This window comes from Achroia grisella, unplaced genomic scaffold, assembly GCF_030625045.1.
Source record: "Achroia grisella isolate CSIRO2021 unplaced genomic scaffold, CSIRO_AGI_Agris_v1 utg807, whole genome shotgun sequence".
NCBI lineage: Eukaryota > Metazoa > Arthropoda > Insecta > Lepidoptera > Pyralidae > Achroia > Achroia grisella.
Genome location: NW_026713028.1, coordinates 1,955,406 through 1,977,418, shown reverse-complemented (window position 1 = coordinate 1,977,418; position 22,013 = coordinate 1,955,406). Strand labels below are relative to the sequence as shown.

At 32.2% G+C, this 22,013-nt stretch overlaps 1 protein-coding gene across 1 annotated transcript; it reads left to right on the top strand.

Annotated features, from left to right (window-relative positions):
- Positions 1–495: 495 nt before the first annotated feature.
- LOC131851739 (dihydrolipoyllysine-residue succinyltransferase component of 2-oxoglutarate dehydrogenase complex, mitochondrial-like) lies at positions 496–21,115 on the top strand. The gene is made up of 11 exons (XM_059202283.1): positions 496–627; positions 2,157–2,273; positions 9,988–10,070; positions 10,724–10,858; positions 10,954–11,116; positions 17,009–17,197; positions 17,924–18,084; positions 18,560–18,718; positions 19,365–19,498; positions 20,151–20,308; positions 20,822–21,115. Exons 1-11 carry the CDS (start codon positions 496–498, stop codon positions 20,954–20,956), a joined length of 1,566 nt encoding a protein of 521 aa, XP_059058266.1. The 3' UTR covers positions 20,957–21,115.
- The last annotated feature ends 898 nt before the right edge of the window (positions 21,116–22,013 follow it).

The following is a 22,013-nucleotide window of genomic DNA, read 5'->3' as shown; positions in this document are numbered from 1 at the left end:
TATAAACATAAAATAAGTTGAGTTGAGTTTATTGTTAGTTCTTCTTAGCTCGACCTGATAGAAGATTTTCACATACATCATTGACTCTTATAGAGTCGATGATAGACCTACATGAATAAAAATATTTTGATTTGATACTGACGATATATTTAAATTGAAGCCAATTCTTCCAGATATAATATCACCGGGGTAAATAATATTATAACATAGATCACTATTGAAATTCAGTTTCGCAATTAATGTAAATAGAGCCTATTAGACAAATCAGTCAAATATAAATATTTAAATAGTTTTCGATTTCGACAAGATTTAAACTGAAGACCTTTTTGGTTTAAGTTGGTAAGGGTAATGAGCGCATTAAAAAATTGTAACAAAGAGTTAAAAAAAAATGCAGAAAAATATAAATCTCTTATTTTAGGTAAGTAGAATATTTTGTGTAACAATAACAACATAGATTCAACAAGATTCGAACTCAAGACTTGTGCGACTAAAGTAATGGTAATAAAAGACACGGCACAAGTTAATGAAAATTTCACCCAAAAACATAAATCTCTTAAAGTGGCTCACATTTTCGCGGACGACGCCTCTCGATTGGCGCATTTCGAATATTCCGACTCTCATTTCAATGTACGGAGACCTTTATTTGGGTAAGTACGAAGTACGATCTTATGTGGCAGAAACATAGATCACCATTGAAATCCGGTTTCCCAATGAATATAGAATGAACTTGTAAGACAAATTAGTCCTCATGTACCGGGCACGACGGTCGACCATCGGAGACGATCACAGAGAACCCTTGAGAGTTGTACACCATTGTCATTTCAAATTATACATGGTTTATTCTTTCAACGGACTTCTTATTTTATATAAACGAACATAATTGAATAAATATTGTTTTTTTTTTTGTTATCTTTATTTATTTAGAAACTTAGTATCAAAATAGTCAGATTATTAGATCCGTCATAATAAGTATTACTATATTATCTGTGGTCACAGCTCCTAAATTTAATACATTACATTTATATTGCATCTAAACTACTCCAAAGACAAATATTCCTGATTTAAACTTTCATCCACAAATTTATAAATTAAGACAATATAGATTGAGGTTCCGATATTAAAAAAAATCTAGCACGTGGTAAAAATTTATGGTAACGAAACTGCAGTTTACAGTTACTATCATAGATAATTACAAAAATATTGCATTCAGCTTTTATATAAGATCCATAAACTCTAAATGAAATATTACAATGAAGTGTATTGTAAATTTGTAATATTTAATTTCGATGAATTAGAGTTTATAGATCCCAAGGTATCCCGTGGATTTAGGATGGAGATCGTACATATGCAAATATTATGTAAATCTTTCGGGAGATATAAATAGATCTCGTAATGTTATTAAAACCCTATTAAAATCATGGTTTAGAAGTAACCGGACAAATATACAGTAAAATCTTAATCTAATATATATAACTCAAAGGTGACTGACATAGTGATTTTCAGTGATTTGAAATTTGGCATGCAGGTAGATGTTATGACGTAGGTATCCGCTAAGAAAGGATTTTGATAGATTCTACCCTCAAGGGGATAAAATAGGGGGTGAAAGTTTGTATGAAACTTTGTCAATTTTAAACCGATCGGACTGAGACTTTGGATGCATAAAACTACTATGACGTAGGCATCCCCTAAGAAAGTATTTTGATAAATTCCACCCCTAAGGGGATAAGTTAACGCGAGCGAAGCCGTGAGAAAAGCTAGTATATATATAAAAGGAGACCCATACAGTTATGTATTATTTAAAAAAAAGTAACATTGTCCTCTCCTTTCTATTTCCTGTCTGAGATTCTCACTAATTATTATCAGAAGATCGTTGTAGGGTGAAATGACCGGCGCACCACGTGACCGTCCTTTTGTTATTCCATAAATTATTTATAGATAGAACTGTCAGCCGCCAACTACACACCTCACTCAATTAATACGCATCTAAAATAAAACTTACCACGAAACAAAACAGTCCATTTTCCTATAATTTTATTGTGTAACATAAAATTTGTATTTAGAATTAGTCGTTCGAGATGTATAGACAAATGTTGCCAGTATTATTTTATTTACATTCAGACGAGACTATTATATTTTTAATTTTGTATTTGTTGCAGGCCAGTAATATATGTATCTGCATGGTGACTAATACTGTGATAATGGAATTTAATGTAAATAATAATATAATAATACCCCTCAATTCTGTCAACGCATCCATCACATCTTGTTCCAAGGTAAGTTTGTGTTATGGGTACTAGACAACTGATATAAATTACATATTAAACAATAAAACACCCAGACCAATACATATTTTATACCGTCCGAGAAATAGAAGCCGCGACGGAAGTGAAGCGGTGTACTAGCCGCTAGACCCAGAGGCCGATTAATTAACTTCAAATATATTACTGAAGATCTATGTTATTGGCCATTGTATTTTTTTTTTAATGTATAGCAATATTCTAGCTTGTTAAACTAATTTCAAAATTACAATGAAATAAATTACATTGTTATGAATTTGTAGTTTACTATTTCTACTGTAACCTGCTTTTTCTCAAATGTTATAACAATAACGCTGGACTTACAAAATTATTACAGCCAAGTAATAATAAAAAGCCAACACAGCAACTTTAGCGAATCAACGAGTTTCGCTAAGAGGGGTCGCAAAAAAAAACACCCCAACCTCAAATTTGCGCAATGAAACGAAAGCTGAGCGATACAAATTCGCAAATCCAACGGTTATAAATAGCGACCCCATAATACTCCCCTTCGACGTTTGAAAGGAAAAATTCAAAATGGCCGACGTGCGTCTTGTCTTTATCTTTTTCTTATGTAAATGACGTCGTGAAATATTGGACGTTTAATGAGGTTAAGAACTTTCCCGCCAACAGCGGCGCCATAGCCCTCTGCATTGTCTTTTGCTTCTTTTATGACACGCTTTATTTTTTTTTATATTTGTAAAAATACGCGTGTGGAAAACTAAGCCGCCAAATGTAAAAAATTAAAAATATAAATTTGACGTGCCTTCATCTGGCTTAAAAAATCTGAATAGGTATCTGTGCATAAATTGACACTCCTATTAAAGAAAACTAATCTAAGTTACACTATAATATTTTAACTGTATAATTTACGATTTTTGTAACATAACCGATGTACAGTTATGACAAAAATTATGCTTATCTTAATACAGGATAGAATAAATTAAAATATATCTCATAATAAAAATGAACTCATACAGAAAATTAAAAGTAATTTATCACTTTATTTTTATAAAATCTTCTGAGTCACCAGTGCCCTCTTAAAAATAATAGGTAACGTAATAATCACTACTTTTATTTTAATTATTATACTTAGATTAACACAAAAAATATTAAATAATATATTTAATTGAATAATACAACTCTTACAAATAGTAATATTTTGGATAAAAGGAGTAAAAAAATAAGAATCACATACATGCTATGTAGAAACTGCATGCACCCACGTCTCTTGCCAAACCTCTGCCAAATTTATTGCCAACCGGAAGTCTTCGCTACTTCCCGCGTCACAATGGCTGGATCCGTTTCCGGCATACACTTGAAAGGGGAATACATTAAGAACTTCCTTAAACTTAATTAATTATCAAAAGTATACATACAACATTCTCATACTACAATGTCTGTTTACCGTTGTTTAGTATACAATAAGTAACTATAGAATACAAAAGAGGAGAATTGAATTAATAGTTATTTAAAAGAAAATGTAGTAAATATTACCATTTATGTATCACCTACAACGTTCAAGTTTATAATATTAAAAAAAAAAAAATATTTGGAAACATTTCGAAAAACATATTTTTTAGGAACATGAAGGTCTCTATGAATATTTAATCAATTACGAAAAAAAATACAACAAAATATATATATTATAATACATAAATTTTATATGATGTACCGCATTTAAAATACTTATTCCGCGGACATATGCAGAATCTGTGAATCATAAATTATTTTTCTTAATTCACAGATACCACATAATTATGTTATTTTGTTTTCTTATAATTCTGGATACTTCACACAGTGTTATCTAGTCCCAAGTTAATCAGAGCCTATGTCGTAGTAGTAGAAATGCTTTTAGATGCTTAGATCACTACAAATAATCATATTCATGAATACAAATGTTTGCATTGTGCGAGGAATTTAACCCGCGACCAGCGGAAGGAAAGCGATGTGATAAACCACTACACCATCGAGGCCGTCATCTGCAAGAAATATATATACATAAAAATGCCACAGTGTTTAGGAATATTTATTTAATGTGATGTTTATTCAAAAGTGCTTCAATGTGAGTTTATTTGAATAAATGATTTTCTATTCTTTCTATTATATTCTTCTTAACACTCGAAGAAGCTGCTCTGTGAAGCTTAAATCTATTACTACATTATTAAAAAAGACTTGTAAACATATAACAACCACAATGTTCAAAAGTATCTTTACATACAAAGATATTAAATTACAATCTCGAGAATTGATTCACTCTACCTCCTAGTCTGTGAATGTTATTATAATTATCACAATGATTAAATACCAAATAAGCTACCTCCAAGTATTACCTAAGGCAAATACTTCAAGTTTGCGATTTATATCGACACAAGCTTAGTTTGTTGAAACAATACCGCTTATGGCGGCGCATTGTCTGCTAAGACAAACTATAAATCTACTGTTTCAAACTATTGTAGATATTCAATAAATCGACAAGTTGCCAACTTGCCAAAGACCGGACTTACGGGCCAAGAAAGTATACAACTCGCTTACCGACCACTAGTTTTCATAGTGACGTTCACATCGCCTCGCAAATGTTATATCGATATTGAAAATATATTATTATTAGCTGACTCACGCAACTTCGTATGCATTACACTTACTTAACATTATTTTACCAAATATACATAATATCTTTTTAAATTATAGGCTATATGTTATTCTGATCAAATACGTGATATAGTAACAAACATCCATCCATACATCCATACTTATAAATTTTCGCGTTTATAATATTAGTAAGGTTCCTAACCTAACCTAATCTTAGTAATGTTATAAATGTATGCCTGATACTGCCGCAATATTTATGTAGTGCATCAGGCATGTTCATTTTTAAATGACTTTTATGCCATGGTTAGAAAAAAACAGTTTTTTTATGAGAATGCGCTATAGCCGCAACAAAATTCTGAAAACATTGATGAAAAAATGCAATTTACTAATGATATGACATTTTGTTTACTTGTTAAGCAGAGGTCTAATGATTTGTAACCACTGTAATTGTAGTATATTAGAAAAATTATAACAAATGAGCTGTAATAAAAATTATTATTATTAAGAACAGGTCACATCACTATAGAGCGTCGCGCACTTTGTTTGGGTCGAGTCTGGAGCGTTTAAGCTGAAACAGTAGCTCTCCTACCTGAGAAGGCACAACTTGTTCTGACCGATGGACGCTTTCAAAGTATAGATATGATAATGCCCACTTTTCATATAGATTACTGGTCTCTACCCGCGACTATGTTCGCGTGATCGTAATTTACAGGCCATAAAAAGCTACATATATTCTTTAGTAGATAAGGTTAGTAGTTGCTGTTTAGTATATAGTAGCCGGTCTACTATATACTAAACAGCACTATAGACATCTGTTTGTTACTGTTACCTATTATCCTGTAAATTAATTGCCTTCGCAACATTTTTTATCATTAAATAGCATTTGGTATTAAGAATATATGTAGCTTTTTATGGCCTGTAAATTACTATTAATAGTAGAAGTAATTTTTTATTACATATAATTTTAATTAAAATTAATAATTATGATATTATAATTAATTAATATTATTAATATTAAAACAAATAAATATAATTAGTCGAAATTGTTAAAATTTAAGTTGTTTAAATAAAGAATTTTCTATTCTCTATTCTATATTAATATATTATATAATATTGATATATAACTACAATATTTCAGTTTCAACTACATATTTCTACTTGTGGACCGTTATTCAGCACGCTAACATAAGCCAGGCCCCGCAGGCCCGTCCGCTGACCAGCCTAAACACCCAAGTATTAATAACTTTAAACTATTATAAAGTCTTCTCAACTTGCCTGCGATAACTTGTACAGGTGCCGCTCCACTCTATATGAACACCCGACGTTTCTTATTGGACTACATAACTCAATTATTGTGTTTCAAAGTGTAAGAACGTATAGTAACATTTTATATCAATCAATTGTTTTCGGTGTTGTGTCGTAGGAAAAATATTTTAGTAAATATAGGAAAACTTGCTGCTACAGAAGAACGCGAGGGGTCCTTTTGTCTCCTATTTTACACCCTTTTAGATGATGCTTTGCTATAAAATTAACTCCCCATGATAAAACTATCATTCATATTAAATTTCATTCATTTCTATTTGGTCGTAAAAGGATAATAAATAGACAACCAAACACAATATTTGTTGTCAATTTTATTTAAACAAAATGTACTATTACTATGTAACAATCTGTTATTACTAAGCCAATGGTTTTTGTTATAAGGTTATATTGTACTCTATATACCTACCTACCTACTGTACCTACTGTATATAACTCACATACATATATATAATTCATAAACCGGTGTTTCTTATTAAACAAGATATATTACTGAATATTTGCGACTGTAAACTTATATGAAACTATGAAAATATTTACTATAATTTTTATCTTTGATCGCATAAGCATCTCTTCCAGACAACCTTTGAGTAGAGAGAGAAGACCGAAAGTGATAGGTGACTCAAGAATGAACTAGAGAAATAAAAAAAGTCATGGTAATCTTAAATGCAATAGATATCTTTTTTTATACTACGATGATAGCAATAACGCATACGGCCCATCTGTTGGTAAACGGTTAGCTATATCTCAGAAGAAATTTAATCAAGAGACTACAGCATGGGAATTTTCAAGAAGGGTATATTAAGGTTTCTTAAAGGACGGCAACGCGCACGTGACACCCCTGGTGATTCAGTCGTCCAAAGGCTACGGTAACCGTTTACCATCAGATGAGCCTTATGCTTGTTTGCCATCTACATGGTATAAAAAATGGTTATTTGTAATCGTAGTTATATCTATATCAATTTTGAAATAATTGTATTGCTTCTGTTTTTATTACCAGAATTTATTTACAAATAATGATTATTTCCAGACATCCAATTTCCATTCAAACTGACCCAAGCGAATTTAACTATTGATATACTTGTACTAAAAGCTTTCCAGCCATCTTCTTGTTAGCGAAACTAAATAGGCAAATGAGCAATATTCCGGTCGAGAAGGGACATAGATTCCTAATCAAAGATGCGGGCTGAGAGAATCTTAGCAAATTATTAGGGGAACTTCCCTTGGGACGTTTAGGGTTGTCGAAACATGTATCTGTTCAAAAACTCTTAATATGTAATATTATGTTATCTGTGATTACAATAAAGATATATAATAATACATATAAAGTTTATTTTTCTATATTCTCTCATCAAAAATATAAAACTAAATTCTATCTATGTCACCTTACTGTCTCTACTGTCTCTACATATTTATACAATTATAAATTGTTTTACTACTTATTTCCACAACAGTATCCCGAAGGTATTTATTTATAAAAATAATAGAATTTCACGTTTTTTCTCAACGTTGTAAAAAAAACTTGTAGTAAAACCTCGTTTTGCACTATGTGTAGACCTTTGCCAAGCAGAAGAGGATACGCTACTATACATCCTATGTGATTGTATTCCACTAAAACGAAATATCTCCTTTGGAAAATATACACTTTATAAAGAGGCGATAGAAACCATCGCTCATAAAGAATATCCTTTAATTGGATGGCGAACTTTGAAAAGGGCGAGCACAATGGATCTATACAGGTCGCAGTGTTACAGGTCTTATCACCTAACATTATCCCAGAACCCGTAATAACAAAAAAATTAGATGCATAAATAAATAGTTGAATTATCAACATGATTGTACAACCCTTACCAAGGCGCTCGCCATAACGGCGTCTTGAGTGACCGCTAAATGTCCCTCAAAGGCTCGTACGCCTCTACTCTCTTGTATGCACAGAATCATACCCGCTGTCTACCCCACTAGTACGTAATGAATTGATTTAACCCTTTTATATGTAACTACATATTTAGTTTCTAATTAGAAGCCATCATCTCATTCCAATATTGTTAACTTTGATGATTGCAATAATATTACTATTCAGTCTTTATTGTGTTTGTAAGCGGCAGAATATTTAGTAAAATAAGTATATGGTAATAATCATTTAAAGGATAACTTATTTTTTCTCCCTGAATCAAATTAATATTACTTACCATAAAAAACTTTCTACAATGTCGTCTTTGCTTTATTTCCGACAACAATTCTAGCAACAGGTTTGGTTGATTTACTTAAAAAAAAAAGGTTAGGTATACCAGTTTTTTCTTTTTAATTGATGATATTGGAATAGTGTTACTCCTTGGATTCGAGGATATGCCTCTGACAGTGTACCCGTGAAGGATGATAAGATGAATATGAAGTCAAATCTGTAGCCCATCATAGTACAAGAAGTTTCAAGTGGAGACCTAGTGGAGGTCGACCTGTAATAAAAATTGCTAGGGATAGAGTCACTATACTCTATTACTTGGTACAATGTCTGACAACGTGTTACTACGGGGTTCACAATTTATCTTGGGTCGAAACTATATATACATATTTTTACTTTTCCGTAAAATGAAATTTGAACACGTAGTAAATTACAGTAAACTAATAATTTTATTATTTTTACATATTATAAATACCTTATAGACATACATAGGAATTAATATTATAATACTAATATATTGAAATTGTCACTGTGGTCACGGCACTGACTACAGCAATCTGCTGTAGCGCCAGTGAACCACCCCCTTCAGCCAGTACCTAATCCTTCTTCATGAAGGTGGATAGCATGTTGGTGAGAAACCAAACGCCTTCAAACTCGCGTTGTGATTCGACTCCAGGTCCGTCACCCTCAGTGTCAGGTTATTTCTGGTCCGTATATAGTCGACAATGTCCTGCTCCTACCTCACACTAGGCGACACCTAGTGTGAAGTAGCTAAACTTAATACGAAGTAGCGACATCTATAGTCTCATAGTTATACTAAACGCTTAACGCCATCTGTCGTAGAATGGATACTCGTATGATAAACTTTATGAATACCATAAATTACGAAATACGAAGTTTATACTTTTATTTTGTCTTAGATTAATATAAAATTACAAAATACATTATTATTTTAATGCATATGTAAACTTTTTAACATTACATTTCCTCTCACCTGTGATACTGGCATATAATATTCTAATTTAATAAAAAAACTTAATAAATTGATTTTGTGACGTTTTTAGATTTTTATATGATGTAGTATATTCAACAATTGTTATACATTATAATGATTAAACGAAGATTAATACGATTTGTAAGCGTTCAAACATTTTATTTATACAAATATAAATATCCCAACTAACGTTGTTCTCTCTGCCGGACTAGGCATTGCTTGCTTATTAATCAAAAATATATAAATTAATTAATATAATATAATGTCATACGAGAAATGACCCATTCATTGCCGGCCTCGATGGTCCAGCGGTTTAGCACACCGGTTTTCTTCCGATGGTCACCGGATCAATTCCTTGCATGGCACAAACATGAGTATGTTTGTTTGTATCGGTGTGGATATTTTCTATGTATATTATGTATGTATTCACAAAAAAATCTAATCTATTTATATCAGATGTCTAGTACCCATAACACAAGCTCTGCTTATCGTGGGACAAGATACCGTAATATTCACCTATTTATTCTACCTCGTAAGTAAATAACTATAATATATAATTTTGCCTAATTTACATAATATTTACATAATACATTACCCCTTTGTTTTAGATATCACTAAGCAAATTACTGACGTCACAACAACCGAATAGCATTCCACGAAGTTGTACAATAACATCGGTTAAAAATGTAACGTAAGTTTCCGTAACGTTAAAATCAACATCATTTTTCCATACCACAGATAATTACATAATACTACAGACATAATATTACATAATAAAATGTTATCTGTGTCCATACTAATAAATAAAACGGCTTCGGTGGTGTAGCGGTTTAACACACCGCCTTACTTCGCGATGGTCGCGGGTTCGATCTCGCACACGGTACCAATATTTTTATTCATATGTTTGTATTGGTATGGACGTTCTCTATTTGCATACTAGATGATAATAGAATGGTGCACTTGCCTGTGCTTACAGTATATATTGGCAGGGTACGAGTGGAGGATGATGAGTATGAGTTTAGGTCAATTAAACCATCCTAGCAATTTCACCAGAAACTTATCACGAAGGTTTCCAGGGGAAACCGCGTATATTGGATTTATATACTGAACTGGACGGTGGGAAAAAATTAAAAGTATAATGTAAATAAATTTACGTTCATAAGCGGCTAATATGTCCTACATGAATAAATTATTTTTGAATTTTGAATCTTTTTGAATTTTATAACCCTGTCATGTCAATATACCATACATTGCCAACTATGGGTCCCTTTCCCCCAAATTAATTAATATAGTTCAATGATTGAAACATTTAGTATAGGTACTTTTATTAGTTACGATTTTCAGATGTGTACGAGGATACCATTTGCCGTACCAAAAATACCTTCTGAAACACGCCATTCACACTAACATTCGATTGCAAGCTGTGGAGACTGTGAAGGCGCCCACATTTCCAGATTCGGTCACAACCGGCGATGTGAAGTAAGTTCTTAATTTCATTTCCATCAGGTGAAATATAAATAGGGTTACCATTCCACTTAAATAAAAAAAAATTAATACGTCTTTCTATCTTCTAGATTAATAAAAAAACAAGGCGACGCCGTGACTATGGACGAAGTTGTATTAGAAATAGAAACAGACAAGACCGCACTTCCGGTGATGTCGCCAGGCAGTGGAACAATAGTCAAGATGCTTGTAAAAGATGGAGATGCAGTTAAATCACAACAAGTACTTTTTGAGGTATTTAAAGTGTTTTCAATGAAATTGAAATTATATTTTGTCCTTGTGAATTAAATGACTATCAAAAACATAGTATGTGATCGTCCATAGTCTTGCTTTTATCTTACGCCACTACCCACCAACAGACCCAAATCTTCTGATCATCACCCATACAATTCTTTTAACAGAATGACGGGGCAAAGGGCCTGATTTCAACCTTACTAAAAGGATTGTTAGTAATGTGAACTAATTACTCTATCGCAAGCAATATACCAAATAAGGTTGACCTCCACGCGGTTTAACCTGGAATCCATCGTGATCGATTCCTGTTCAGTTTGTCACGATGGGACAACTGACCAGACCTCGTCCTCATCATATCGTTCTCCACTGGTGCACTGCCAGCGTAAACCATAAAAAAAAATCTCATGCTAGCAAATCCACTGGATATTTCTGGTATGTCTTATGGTAAATTTGGCAAGAAATATATCGCAACTTTAATTATAAAGTGCATTAACTATAAAAAAATATACGTGATATCAACTCTAAAGCTATAACTTTAAAGTTGATAACCCATAATTTTGTTCCGGTATTAGTGCAGTTTATTATTAAGCATGTGATATAATATACCTAAAGAATCATATACCAACGACTAGGTACAAAGTCAAATAAGTGTATGATTACTAACTGATATGAGTAGGACCCTAAGCTTAACGAATAGAATAGAATAGAATAGAAAATCATTTATTCAAATAAACTTAATTTAAGCACTTTTGAATAGTCATAACAATTTGTTTTTTATCTACCACTCGTTCGGAAAGCTGTCTCATCACAAGAAGAACGAGCAAGAAACTTGTGTGTTGCTCTTTTAAATAATCCTTGTAAGTTTACATTTACAAGTCGAAACGTGTGAATACAAACTACCAACAAGCACTAATTTTTGGGTCAAATATAAATATGCAATAAGATTAAATCAGTCGTAGTGATAAGAGCAGACCAGTCCCTACAAGCAGCACTCGTTCACGAGTATGACGGATGAGCCAGCCATCACTGCGCTCGACCATATTTTAGGGAGCCCATTGACCCGGCCCACCACGCCGCCACATGTCTGGACATTTTAGTGAGCATGACTACTCATTCCACACGACCACGTCACAGCTATAAAAATTACTATATGGTAGTTACAGTATTCGCACTTTACATAAGGATGCATGCGGCAATCAATACAAAAGCCGCTACGCTATCATATATCAAGAAAGCAGTATGAAAATTAAAATTATAACGTTGTCCGCAAATAAACTTATTCTTGCTATATATTGCTATCATCTATAAATTCATCTATCTTATAATAGGCTTTTTTACATAACATTTGTTTAATATAAGATTTGAATTGCCTCTCTGTAAGATTTAGCGTAGACTCTGGCAGTTTATTATAGAATCTTACGCAATTACCATAAAATGAATTACTAACTTTGTGTAGACGGCATTTAGGTAAAATTAGCTTATTTTTATTGCGTAAGTTTCTACTTGTACAGTCTTTAAGTTTCTTGAAACTATCTAAGTTTTCCTTGTATACATAATATTTTCATAAATGTACTGTGAGGCAACGGTGAGGATATTTGATTGTTTAAAGCATTGACGTAATGACTCTCTAGAACCCATACCATAAATAGAACGTTATCTCTCTTTTGTAAAATAAATATAGTATTTATATCAGTGATGTTTACCCCATAGCAGTATGCCATATGACATAATGCTATGGAAATAACTAAAATATACAAGTGCATCCCACGTCTGTTAATTGCCTTAGAGAGTAATTGCTAGCAGCAGAACTAAGTCTGCTGGCTAATTTTGAAATATGGGAACCCCATTGTAACTAGTCCACTGTTATTCCTAAAAAAACTGTATCATTAACAAAATTTACTATTTCATCATTAAGCAATAGCTGCGTATTTACTTGTTTTACATTAGGCAGCGTGAATTTAATGCACTTAGTTTTGTTGGAGTTCAATAATAGATTATTACATGTGAACCAATTTAGTATAGCAGAGATAGCATATTTACATCGTCTAATTGATTACATTGGCGACCAATTTTAAACACTAACGAAGTATCATCCGCAAATAACACTATATCTGCAACTTTCTCCACCATGTAGGGAAGGTCATTTATATAAAGTAAAAAGAGAAACGGGCCTAATATTGAACCTTGAGGAACGCCCATTTTTATATTAGTTCCCTTAGACTTTACACCATCAATATCTTCAGTTTGCACCCTGTCCTCTAGATAAGTTTTCATTAGACTTAGGTCATTATCTCTAATACCATAATGTTTGAGCTTACAAAAGTGTTTCATGATCTACGCAATCAAACGCCTTCGACAAGTCACAAAAAACGCCGAGAGCATCCGTGAGTTTTCCCATGATTCGAATATATGTGTAATAAGCGCTACGCCTGCATCAGTAGTAGACTTGCCGGCAGTGAAACCATATTGCTGACTGTGAAGCAGTCCGTTATCCCTGAAGTATTTTAACATTTGGTTAAACATATCTTTTCAAATACTTTACTTAGAACTGGCAAAATAGAAATTGGTCTATAGTTGCTAGCTCAAATCTATCTCCAGATTTAAAGAGGAATTAATTTGCTAAATTTCATTACACACAGCTTATCAACTGGGAAAATAGTAGCTAGATAAGGAGCAACGATCTATGAATGTACTAACTACTTTAACTGACATGTCCCAGAGATCGCTCAACTTTTGAATTTAACTGTTTGAATATTTTTACACACCGAAAAGGGCTGACATGCCATCGAAAATTTAAATGTTAAAGGTGAGGGCTGACATTAGCAGTAATGTTTTTGCTCGAATTGACATGGCGAAGATGTAATATCAATCGGAATATTAGCAAAAAAATCTTGAAAAATATGAACTATATCTTTTGTACGGTTATTAACATTGTCATAATTTAATGAGAATTGATTGGGTTTTTCAGACCGTCCAGTTTTTTGTTTATAATTCAGATGGTCTTAATTTTGTCAAAACTGATTAATTTGTTTATTTATAAAATTAGATTTAGCTGCAATACAAACTTGTTTGAAAATTTTAAGCTTTCTCACATAAGTTGTAAATTTGTCATCAAATCTATATTTTTTTTGATCATATAAATCAAATAAAATGTTTCTACTTTTAAGTATTCCTACTGTTGCCCATTCTGTAAATTTAGATTTAACACAATATTCTCTTTTCTTGAAAATATTCTGGTATTCTTTTGAAAAAAGACTAATTAACTTGGTGTAAAGAATATCAGGATTATTAAGACTGACAGATTGTAACTCTAAGTCTAATTTATATTTAACTGTGCTTTTGTATTTATTAATATTGTAAGCATTTATTTGTCTTTTTGATCTTTTATTATTGGTATTTTTTTTAGTCTGATTACTAAACTCCAACTTGACCACAGTGATCCGAAGGAAGTTTATTTATTATTAATTTTTCAATATACTCACAGTTACAAAAAACATTGTCAAGACAAGTAGCATCTCGTAGCGGTTACACGAGTTGGTTCCTGAAAGACATTACTCAAATTAAAAGACTGAAATAAACTAATAATTTTTGTACATGTGGGTGTATCACAAAGAATATCAACGTTAAAATCACCACACACAATGATTTTTTTACTGCTATTAAATACTTTTTTTAATATATCCAGATCACCTCTTCAAATATTATAATCACTATTAGGGCCTATAAACACATATAAGTATATAATTATCTAGTTCTATACATGAGATTTCTGTACAACACTCAATAGAAAGTCTAACAATGTCAGCACGTTCTTTTACTTTTCATATTATTTCTTGCAATTATCAGACCCACCTCTGTTAATGATCTTCTCTTGAAGGTATCGAGCAACATTATAATTATTTAAACTGAACATCATATTGCTTTGTGTGTTCTACCGATTATACAACGGACTGTGTCAATATTGTATTTTTCCAAAAATAATTGATAATTAATTCACTACGGCCAACTTTGTATGTTCTGATGAACAATTATCGACATTCTAATTGCTTTCCCACACGTCTTTGGAACTGCAGTCAAATTACTTATATCACTATTTAAACAAAAATTTCATAGAATTATTTGTTATGTCACAGATTGTTATATTGAACTTTACCGAGGTTTTCTCACGATATTATACAGCTTGGGGTTTTTATTCAAGAAGATTTAGAAAGATACATTGTATCTTTTGTCAAATAAAAATCACTAATAAAACTATTGGTGTCAAAAAATTCAAAACGTCCATAGGCTACATGTCAATGTATTTAATAAATCATCAGATGGGCCGTGTGCTTGTTTGCCACCATAGTAGTATAAAAAAAAACAATCTTATATACATTCAATTGTAACAAACATTGAACTACCTTTAATTATATCCTGTCAATTTAATTAATATAATTCAAAAATTGAAACAACTTGATTATACTTTTATTAGATTTAATTTTGTTATTTTCAGATGTGTACGAGGAATTTAATACATTTGATGTACCAAAAACCCAAAATTACAGCCTTTCTGTCAAAAACACCATTGTGCCATTCACAAATCTAACATTTATTGCAAGCTGAATTATTATTTGGAGTTGAATGATGACAATGTTTAGTTAATGACCTACATTTCAGCATTGTATTTACTGTCACAAATCATCCATTGCTAAAATATGCGATTTGTTTTTGTGAGATAGTAAGTTCTTTAAATCATGAAGCATTTCCATCATTTGAAATATAAACATGTCATATAACTTTTGGCATTCCACTTAATTATTAAAAAAAATCATGCAATTTTAAATAAACGTCTTTCTATATTTTTGATTAATATAAAAACAAGGTCTTAGTCATAAACTTTTTTAATTTTAAATATTTTTTTTAATTTATGGACTCAACATACATATGTTATTATTAATAGAAACAATCAAGACTGGCTGGCTGCATGGAACTGATGTCGCCAGGCAACGGAACAATAGTCAAGATGCTTATAAAAGATGGAGATGCAGTTAAATCACAACAAGTACTTTTTGAGGTATTTAAAGTGTTTTCAATGAAATTGAAATGAAATTTTGTCCTTGTGAATTAAATGACTATCAAAAACATTCAGATTTTAATTGTGTATTTTTATTTATCGTCTTGCTTTCATCTTACTCTCTTCTACTCCACCACTAGAACTTGCCAGATCTTTGATGCAAGTTCTTGTACCCATGCATCTCTTTTAACAGAATAACGGGTAGATAGTGACATTATTTCAATATAAATGTTAAAAGGATTGTTAGTAATGTGAACTATTTACTCTATCGCAAGCAATATACCAAATACAGCAGCTGAACCTCCATACAGGTTTAAAATGTGAATAAATCGTGATAGATATTATTCAGTTATATTTGATGGGATAATCTAAATAAACGTTTTAACTCAATCGAAATAAATGTAGATAAACTGGTGCACTGCCAGCGTAAATTATAAAAAAAAGTCTAAAAAGCTAGCAAAAATCCACTGGATATTTCTGGTATGTCTTATGATAAATTTCAATATAATATATTAACTTTAATTATAAATATTAACTATGAAAAAAATTATGAGTTTCGTGATATCAACTCTAAAGCAAAATAAGTTTGAATAAAAATTTTGTTCCGGTATTACAGTGCAGTTTCTTATTAAGCATTTTTGATATGATATACACTAAAACAATCATATACCAACGACTAATAACAATATTGAAATTATAATATTTGTATGATAAACAATTAAAATTTATTTATTATTACGGCCAGCTGAAAATGACAATTGTCGTCGGTGTTGCCAGTCGAAGAAAAAAACGTGTCTTGTTATTAAAGATCTTGTTTCATTTTACGCCCAATCTATTAGGTGGATGTAACAGGTGTGGCGCCTGCCATGGCTGCTACACCTGCAGCAACACCAGCACTCTCCAAGCCAGCGACTGCTACTCCTGCCCCCGCAATTGCCGCAGCCAAAACAACCCCCGCCGCTAAACCCACCCCAGTTGCAGCAAAACCCGCTGCTAAAGCTGCTGCTAAAAAACCAACTGGACCCACTGTAAGCTTCATTCATTGGCGTTTCTAATTTTTTCTTTGTCTGTCTTAATATTATTATTATTTGTTATATTTTAAAGGTATGTATGAAATACTAGCGGATCAACGTATTTTCACTCCATTAAAATCAGTCTTAATGTTAGAAATTCAGAATTATGCCTGTCTGTTATTTGCTTTGAATAACTAAACGGCTAAACGGATTTTCAGCCGTTTAGTTATGCAAAGTAGAAAAGACATAAACATTCAATCAATCAGGCCTTTGACTGCCGTTTAGGTCTTTCTAATAAAATTTAATGTAATGAAAAGGAGGTCTCACAGGCAATCTATATATAAACACCACTTACCATAAGCTGAGGCACATTAGGATCTTACAAAACACTTCGAAGAAGAATACATGGTGTCCTCAAATTATAATGAAACGGCGGTCTTAATTTAAATACATACAAAGGATACCTTACTAATATTAGAAACGCGAAAGTTTATAAGAATGGACCATGAAGTGATGGATATTTGTTACTCTTTAACGCAAAAACTACTGAACGGATTTTGATGAAACTTTATAGTAATATAGCTTATACATCAGCATAACACGTAAAATATAAATTTCATGCGGGTGAAGATAATTTATCATATAGCTAACTATTAGTGTTAGCACTTGATTGAGTAAATTTATAATATTTACTGGAAAGAGACTGAAAGATTAAAAATACTTATATTTTTTATTATTTAGCTCGCTGCAGAAAAAATCGGTGATCCAACAAAGACAATTTCTGGTACTCGCACTCAACATCCTGTGCCCATGAACAAAATGAGGAAACGTATCTCAGAACGATTGAAGGAGGCTCAGAACACCACAGCAATGTTGACCACGTTCAACGAATGTGATATGACGTAAGTTCTTTACGATACTCAATCAATTATTGTCACTTAAAGTGAATAATGTAATACCTTTAAATCTTTAACAGATTTTATTCTAGTTGGTAGTTTGTTTTCATCTAAAGTTATTTGAGTTAGTTAGGCTGGCCAACTTTTTTCTCTCTTCTTCTTAGATGAATCAACATTCAAATGTAGTAGTAGGATCATGAAACGATTACTATTAATGACTGATTAAGTTTAATAATACTCATTATTTCTTAAATGTTACCTACAATACAAAAATAAACAAACATATACTATACCTTGAATAAAAAATTAAACAGGAGTCTATTATTCGTCATTAAGAATTTAATAGGTATTTAAGAAAACTGTAATTCATCAACTAAAGAGCACTACATATTTTTTATCTTGTAGTAAAGTATGTTGAACATAATTTCATGGCAATTTTTTTATTTAATGCTATTACATAATCAATATTCTTGATAAACAGAAAACTAATAGCATTCCGGAAAGCGAATTTGGAAACTTTCACGAAGAAATACGGAGTGAAATTGTCATTCATGTCACCGTTCCTGAAAGCGGCTGCCAACGCTCTGATGGACCAGCCCGTAATTAACGGCGTCATCATCGGAGACGATATTATTTACAGGCAAATCTTACTAATATTACAAACGCGGACGTTTGTGAGTGTCGATGATTGATGATACGTGATGATTTGAATGGGATCCTCAAGATATATATATATATAATAAAACGAGGCTCTTGATTGAAATACAAAGGATATCTTTATAATATTATAAACGCGAAAGTTTGTAAGAGTGGTTTCACGCGTTTCTCTTCTTTTCGCGGATGGATGGTGATAATAGTTGTTAGTCTTTCATGCAAAAACTACTGAATGAATATTAATGAAAGTATACAATAATATAACTTATACATCAGAATAATACATAGGCTATAAATTTCACGCGGGTGAGATCGCGAGCACAGCTAATATCTCAATATGTACATATAGTACATAAAGACGTTTTACGGTCTCGGTGGTCCAGCAGTTTATAAATCTGAAGTTATCTTCCGATAGTCGCGAGTAAATTCTCGCACGCTACACGTTTTATATTCTTGGTTATGATAGTTTAGATGAAACTAAAGTATATTGCATAGTCTACCTCAGGTGAATATCGAACTATATATCAAATCGAACGAATATCGATCAAAATTGAACTCGTAATCTTTCATTTTAATTCGGGTTAGTAAACCACTAGGCCTATAATGAATGAGCATATGAATAATGTTGACAGAGATTACGTGGACATCTCAGTGGCAGTGGCAACTCCTAAAGGACTGGTGGTGCCCGTTGTGAGGAACGTCGAGTCAATGGATTATCCGCGAATAGAACTGGCGTTGAGTTTGCTTGCCGAGAAAGCGAAAAGCGGTAAGAAGTGGTAGTAACTTCAACTGTACCTAAGACCATATGTAAAATACGATTACATACCTATTTTATATTATATATCTACTGTACTTTTTTATGTTACTGAAATAGCAAACAAGCTGACGATTCGGATAATGGTAAGTGGTAACTATGCCTATATTCATAAACAGCACCAGAGTCATCGCGTCAGCATGTGTGTAGTATTATTTACTGGTACATTATTTTTACTTGCTCATTCTTCTTTTGGTGAGACAGATTTCTAAATAAGTGGTCTATTGAAAAATGCTCAAATTTAAGTTTATTTGAATAAAGAATTTCTATTCTGTTCTACTCTTTTATATGGTAGTTTAGGAATAAGATACTTCAGAAGAGTATTTCCAAAGATGTACTACATGAATTAGTTTGCAGGTTCTTTGTTCATGAATTCATGTGATAAAAGAACTCTTGCTAAAGAGAATCAAAAAAATGTTTGGTTTAAAAATAAAAACATATCTACGTATATATATGTGATCCTAGAGCCTTTGTCTGACTAGAGTCAGAAGGGAATGAATTAGTTTATAAGGAAGATTAGAACTAAGTACGGAGACTACCTCTGTAATATGATGTTAGTTATAAGGAATTTAGGATAAATTCGTATTTATTGTCCAATATGCAGGTAAATTGACACCAGCAGATATGCAAGGTGGTACGTTCACCATCAGCAACGGAGGAGTCTTCGGCTCGCTACTCTCAATGCCCATCATCAATCTGCCACAGTCCGCCATTTTGGGAATGCACGCCATATTCCAAAGGCCAGTTGCTATACAGGGCAAGGTTAATAAATTTATGGTCTTTACTATATTTTTTTAAACGTCTTTCGGAGTTTTCAGGTCCTATGTGGACCTGAAAACTTCTTTTAACCTAAAGTTGTCGTTATATTTAACACTAATGTCCGCACATTCACTTACTTCTTCTGCAGTGACGAACTATTTTCATTATCAATTTAGATATTTATAACAGAAGGTTTATAATATACTGTTATCCCAGATGGGAAGTTGTTAGAAATATCGATGTCATGCTGGACGCATGACAAACACATTTCGTAGGTGTAGGTGAATGCAACTTGCTCTACCGCCGTCTCTCTGACTATTTATTGTTTGGTTTGTTATAAATACTTCATTCAATTGAAGAGTCATTCAAAAATATAAATCGTCATTATTTTTTAATTGTTGGCCATACTTGAACTTACCTCTTAAGGGTTTACTTTGCCTTTTCAGTTCTATTTTCAAACCACTCAGGAACCATTGAAAGATACACAGAAAATTTAGTAATTTGCATTTGTTTCAGGTGGAAATTAGGCCGATGATGTATCTGGCTTTGTCGTACGACCACAGACTGATCGACGGTCGTGAAGCTGTGTTCTTCTTGAAGAAAATCAAGTCAGGCGTAGAAGACCCGACTTCAATACTGGCTGGTGTATAAAGAGATAGACAACTCGCAGAGACATCGAAGTGTACGAACGAACTGATCAATGGACTGGGTCCATATATGGAGTTTTTTAAAAGAAAAGTAGATAGAGAAATTATAGGATTAACTTCTACCTTTATCTTTGTAATATGGGTTATATTCTACATATAAAGTACATATAGTTACACATATAGTTTAGTAAATACCAACAGACAGGATATTTTTTTATAAACTATTAAACTTTTGGCCACGCACAACCACATTGTGGAATCACCTTCCAGCAGTGTTATTTCCGAACCAATACGATTTTGTAACCTTGAAAGAATAAGTTTATTCCTTACTAAAAGGCCGACAACGCACTTGCCATCACCCTGGTTTTGCGGGTGTTCATTGGTGGCGGTAATCGCTTACCATCAAGTGAGCCGCAAGCTCGTTTGTTCCATATGCTATATTTAATTAAATAAATGTATAAGCTGTTTCACCTAAGAATTGGTACCAACAGCATTATGTAATTAATTAACCTATCTATTCACGCATGTAACGCTGTTTAGTAGGAATTCTCTATTACAACGCATTAAGATCAATATGAAATTTCCTATAAAATATTTTAGCATTAAAATCAATGAGTTTGGAAATTTCTATGAACCATTACAAAGTTCTACTTACAAGCTAAATGATAACCTACATAGTTCGCAATTAGGAAACGAACCCTGCATAATTGCGATCATAACTTTTCATCACTTTATAATGAGAATTATTAATAACTACGGTAGGTATATGTATGAATTACAATTACGTAACTTGTGTCAGCAGAAAGCATTAGCTACAAAGTAAACGGAAACATGAACCGATGTGTCCATATAAAACCTGCTTACAAATCAAATATGCCGCATAGATACTTCCCACGTCGAAAAAATACGTTTGTACATTTATTGTTACAGCCATAATTATAAACATATTGTAATGTAAATGTATCTATTTATTTTTATAAATATAAAAAAATATGATAATTGTTTTTATTTAAAGTAGTATATCTTAATTAATATGTGACATCCTTTACATTCACGTACCT

What these genes read in the sequence shown, in the direction of transcription:
- LOC131851739 (XM_059202283.1), top strand. Translation starts at nt 496, where the DNA reads ATGGTAATAAAAGACACGGCACAAGTTAATGAAAATTTCACCCAAAAA. An exon ending in ATTCCGACTCTCATTTCAAT is followed by an intron (nt 628 to 2,156) that starts GTACGGAGACCT and finishes TATTTGTTGCAG; the next exon opens with GCCAGTAATATATGTATCTG. An exon ending in TGCCGAGAAAGCGAAAAGCG is followed by an intron (nt 19,499 to 20,150) that starts GTAAGAAGTGGT and finishes TCCAATATGCAG; the next exon opens with GTAAATTGACACCAGCAGAT.